General features: G+C 55.0%; 1 protein-coding gene across 1 annotated transcript; it reads right to left on the reverse strand.

Moving 5' to 3' along the window:
* Positions 1–1,874: 1,874 nt before the first annotated feature.
* Positions 1,875–2,445, reverse strand: PIRT (phosphoinositide interacting regulator of transient receptor potential channels). Its single transcript, XM_032839953.1, has one exon. It carries the CDS (start codon positions 2,372–2,374, stop codon positions 1,961–1,963), a length of 414 nt encoding a protein of 137 aa, XP_032695844.1. The 5' UTR covers positions 2,375–2,445; the 3' UTR covers positions 1,875–1,960.
* Positions 2,446–4,851: the final 2,406 nt, after the last annotated feature.

Raw genomic sequence — 4,851 nt, forward strand, 5'->3', positions numbered from 1 at the left:
CAGTTTAGCTAGAAGACCCAGCTACAACTGTCTGGATGAGAGACATGGTCATTTTGGGTGAAGTTCAAAGGCCACAGTTTCCCCCAAACTCTGGCTTCTTAGAGGGGATGGGTCAGGGGGTGTGTCCTGTCACAGGTACCTGCCTCCATGGAATTTCCCATGACGCAGAGGGAACTAGGTGAGGTTCTGACTGCATAGGGAACCACCAGGAAGGATGGAGATTCCTGGTGGCTTGTTAGAGAGAAAGAGAGGTTGCCATGGTGACAGGGGAGGCGGGCCCAGAAGCACCAGGGAAGGAAGGCAGCTCAAGCCAACGGTGATTCTAGTGCGGGATGCCCTCCGTTCAGTGCACTCCACTGAGCCTCTGGCCTGGCCTAGGGCAGCCTCTGGGTCTGTCACCCCAGAGCCTCTGGTTGCTACTGGAAGTGCCAGGTTCTGGGAGCACTTACCCCATGGAAGCTCTCTGCTTAGGGGGGAGTCCCCTGGAAACTCCGTTTCAGTCCATGACCTCAGTGTGGCCCACGGAGACGGGGAGAGGCTGTACTCTGGCAAGTGGGAAGTAGGAAGGAGAGGGGAAGTCGCTGTGCAGTTTCCTAATTGTATTATGCCCCCCCTGCCCAAACTTCTGTATGGCAATTCCTGCTGCCCCAAATCCTTCCACCCTTATCCCCTTTGCTAGCTCTTATCTTTCCTTTTGTTTCTCAGTTCAGAGGACACAGTCTCTGGCAATCCCTCTGTCCTCTCCCCTGGGTGAGCTGTCCCGTTGCGTTTCTACACCTGCTGCCTTTCCCCCATAAAATGCTCAGCACGGGTTATCCAATCGCCCCTTGGCCTGTACGTCTCACTTTGGAAAGAAGATAAGAGCACAGACCTTGTTTGGCCCGTTTCCCTCCCAGGGCCTGGCCCTGAGTCAGGCACCCAATCAATGTTTGCTTGTTTGATGGGTAGGGACGGGGAAAGCAGATAAGATTTTCCGAAACAAATCCAATCTCTGGAAACCCACAGACCATTCAAATGCGGCATGCGATCTTGGCTTTGGTTCTCCATGCAGGTGAAGAGAGAAAAATCTTAACAGAATCCCGCTGCAGTCTTCCTCTTGCTGTTCTAGAATTGGGGGGGAGGTTCAGGTAGGGGGAAGGAGGAAGTTAGGGCAACATGCACTTGTCCATGGCTAATTGTCAAGTTCAGAGGGGAGAACAGTCAATGAGAAGATGTTAGAAGGTCAAACTCTGGCACCCCAGCCCACCCCGATTGTCTCTGGCATAAATACTGTGTAACTCGGAGTTAAACGTCCCCCGCTGGTTGACTCCCAGAGCCTTCTCCAGGGAGGAATGCACCTTCTTGGAAAGTGTTTCTCCCTGTACACCCTCCTCTGTTCCCTCTTTGGAATGTTTCACACTGGTGACTTGTCCCTCGAGATGCAGATCAGTATCTTGCCCACCGAGGGAGCTGGGGCTGGCCACCCCACAGAACCAGAAGCCAGTCTTCCCTCTCTTCTGTGAAGGACCTCCATGGTTCAGTTTGGGTTCTAGAAGGATGTAAATGGGGAATCCAGCTCGGACACTCTGATGTGTGTGAACATGAGGTTCCCCTTGGGACACAGCCTTGCACCAGGAATTTCCCAGCATGCATAGCACTTGGCAGAGAGAGTTCGATGAGTGGCACCTAGATGCAGGAGTGGGGAATGAGCCATGAAAGGGGACGGCTGTGGCCAGCGTCAGGGAGGCATAGCAATATCAGAAAGACGAAATGAGATCGAGCCAGCAGCACTCCCCAGCTGCATGTGGAGCCCTGAGCTCTTTCCCAGAGGGCCAGGAAAAGGCTGTCCCTGCCTGTCTTATGGCTAAACCCCCTCCACAACCACCACCTCCACCAAGAAGATGGGGAATGTTGGATGTTGTCAGATCTCCTCCCGGGCGAGGCAGCAGGGTGACGGGGAGAAGAGAAAGTGAGGCCACCATCAGCGATTCAGGAAGAAGGACTTGAGAGTCTGGAAGAAAACTGACTTCTGTTTCTGCTTCTGTTTCTTCTTGATGATGGGCACCCACACCAGCCCGCACACCAGCATCATGAGTCCCAGAGACAGGAAGGCGGGCCCTATCATCTTAAGGACCTTAAGGCTGTTGACACCCAGCTTCAGGGTGTAGGCCAAGCAGGTGATGACCACGCCAAAGAGGAGAATGGCGCCACCCACCGACATGATAATGATGGGTTTGTGGTAGATTTCCCACTTACTCCGGGGGGTGGCGGTCCACACCGACTCACTTCTGGAGCTGATGCACAGGGAGCTGGCCGTCTGGCTGGGCAGTAGGTCCTTGGATTCTGGAGACTTCTCATCGACCTCCAGGGCCTTGGGGAGAGCCTCCATCGTCATGGCTCCACGGGACTGGGCACCTGGTACCCGCAACACTTAGAAACAAGGGTGAAGCCCAAGGAGTCCCCACACGCCCTTCCTGTTCTCAGCATCCGTCTCTGGTCTGGCTCTCAGTGGAGGGCAACACTGGGTTTTGTGCTGAAGCCAAACAGAAAGTCAGGTGAGATCCCCATAAATAAGAAACCACTCACTGGCATGTTTCTTTGTTTTTTCTTGTGAGAGATAAATATTACAGCATTTAAATCAACTGCTTTTAGTATTTAAAACAGGGAACAGGGGTACCCCTTAAAAAAAAAAAAGCAAAAACCGTGATTTTGCGAATGGCACATTATTTTCAGACTCAACGACTTTCTAGCTGTGTGACTTGAGTGAGTTACTTAACGTCTCTGTGCCTCAGTTTTCTTATCCATAAAATGGGGATAACATGTCCAGCTGCCAGAGGCTGGATTTGAACCCGTTCTGTTCTTGCTCTCGCTCTTACCGTGTGGAGGACATCTTCCAGCCCAGCCCAGGATTTTATGTGCTTTTCAGCCAGGGGCAGTCATGCACCAGGTTCAGAGCGTGACCTTTGAATATCTAAGTGCCCCCTTGCCCCACCCTCCATGGCGATGACATCAGGTCAGTCTCAGGCCTGTAAAGGTATGGAGTCTAGCCGATCACCTGCTCCGATTTCTCATCTGAGCCCATCCGTGTACCTCTCAGTCACCAGAGCCCTCTCTTCCCCTGGTACTTTCTGCTTGTGGGAGGAAGGTGAGGCTGTAGAGGGCCCTGGTCCGCTTCCTGGAGGTCCTCACTGACTCCCTGGTCCGAGGCATCATCCTTGACTTGTCTCCAGAAGGTCTGGCCTGGTGCACCCCAGAGATGCTGCCTCCCTTTCAGTGAGCGAGCAAGTGAACGAACAACAGACTGTCCTTTCTGCTTCCTCCCTCCCGGTGGTCCCGAGCATGAATTCAGCATTTTTTACAACACTGTTTGGACGGGTTCTTCCTGGCAGAGCCTGGTGCCTCCCTGGGTTAAGCTCTGGGACCCTGCCAGCCACGCTCTCCTCCTGTGTCCCCAGGCCACAGACTCTTCCACTGTTCTCTGCAGGGCCCTGCCTGCCTGCCTGGATTGACTTTCCTCAAGCAACGCTCCCTCCAACCTCTGCTCTGTCTCCCTCCTCCGATGAACTGCCTTGGGTCCCCGGCTCCTGGTCTTTCCGTCCTCCAGGAACCCCGAGGCTCTTCCTCTGACCCCCCTCTTCTGTTCTGGGTTGGGCCTCTTCGGGCCCCACCCAAATCAGATTGCTTTCCAATAGCCAAAAGTGTATCGGGGAAGGGGGGCAACTCATCCCAGTCACAGTGGGCTCCCCCAACGCCCCAAATGGAGTGAGTCAGACCCAAATATGGAGCGGAGAGTGCAAGTCTGGCCCCTGGGTGAGGGGTAGCCTGGGATGGAGAAGATGGCCTCCGGAGCACCCTGGAACCTGCTGGTTCTTCTTTACCAAGGCTCTCCCATGGAAAGCTGGGTCCCGGAGTGAATGGTTTCTCCTCCAACACTTCCCACCATGTTCATTCCAAACTTGATCCCTCATCTCCCACCCTCCTCCACCCTGCAGCAGCTCAGGCTTGAACCACTTCCCCCAACCATAATGCTCCCCCCTTTCCAGAACAAGCAGTTACAGACCCGTCCCCTTTGACATGGAGGAAATGGGAATCGTAACAGGGCCGTGCCTTCAGAAGGTGAAAGCTCATTATCCTGGACACTCATCTAGAGAGAAGATATTTGGGTCTCGGCTTCCAAAGACTTCGAAAAACCGATGGGCTTTTGTGAGTACAGGGACACAGGTGTTCGCTGCCGCCCCTTGGATCCTGTGGTCCGTTTGCATAAGCCAAAGGCCCTTTGTAAAGTGATCTCTCCCCTCGCCACTGGCCCTACCACGAGCTGGTAAAAAAAAAAAAAGAGGGATCACGGAGCCTGATGTGAGGTCCTGGGGGTTGGGGACTTAGGCTGGTTTTTTGCCACCCAGTTTTTTTCTGTGGATGTTCTGACATCTCCAGTAGGATTCCCGCCCCCCCCCCCCCCCCCCCCCCCCCCCCCCCCCGGCTTCCCGCCCCCCCCCCCCCCCCGCCCGCCCGCCCCGGGTGGCCCTTTCTACCACTTGGCAGTGGAGACCCAGGGCAGAAGGACTTGTTGCCTTGCGATGCTGGGGGTGTTGACAGGGAGAAGTAGGAATGCAGACATTCTCAGTCTTGTTGGAGGTGGGTTGGATGGAGAAGCACCCGTTCCCTCGAGAGCTCCTGTCTGGGTGGGAGGTGGCCTCTGCCTCCCCTGCAGGAACTATGCTGGTGGAGGCACCGACCATGGCCATGGCTCCTGGAGGGGGGCGGGGAGCTCACAGCACTGAGCACATCTGGAGGTGGGGGGTGAGGGAAGGTTGGGGAGCTCAGGGGGGTGGAAGCACCAAGCACATGCTCTTTGGCCCCACAGGGATGTCA

This window comes from Lontra canadensis, unplaced genomic scaffold (genome assembly GCF_010015895.1).
Source record: "Lontra canadensis isolate GAN:19392208 unplaced genomic scaffold, GSC_riverotter_1.0 scaffold110, whole genome shotgun sequence".
In the NCBI taxonomy this organism is placed as follows: Eukaryota; Metazoa; Chordata; class Mammalia; order Carnivora; family Mustelidae; genus Lontra; species Lontra canadensis.

Bases quoted from the DNA above. Each gene is read 5' to 3' on its own strand.
- PIRT (XM_032839953.1), bottom strand. From the start codon at position 2,374: ATGACGATGGAGGCTCTCCCCAAGGCCCTGGAGGTCGATGAGAAGTCT.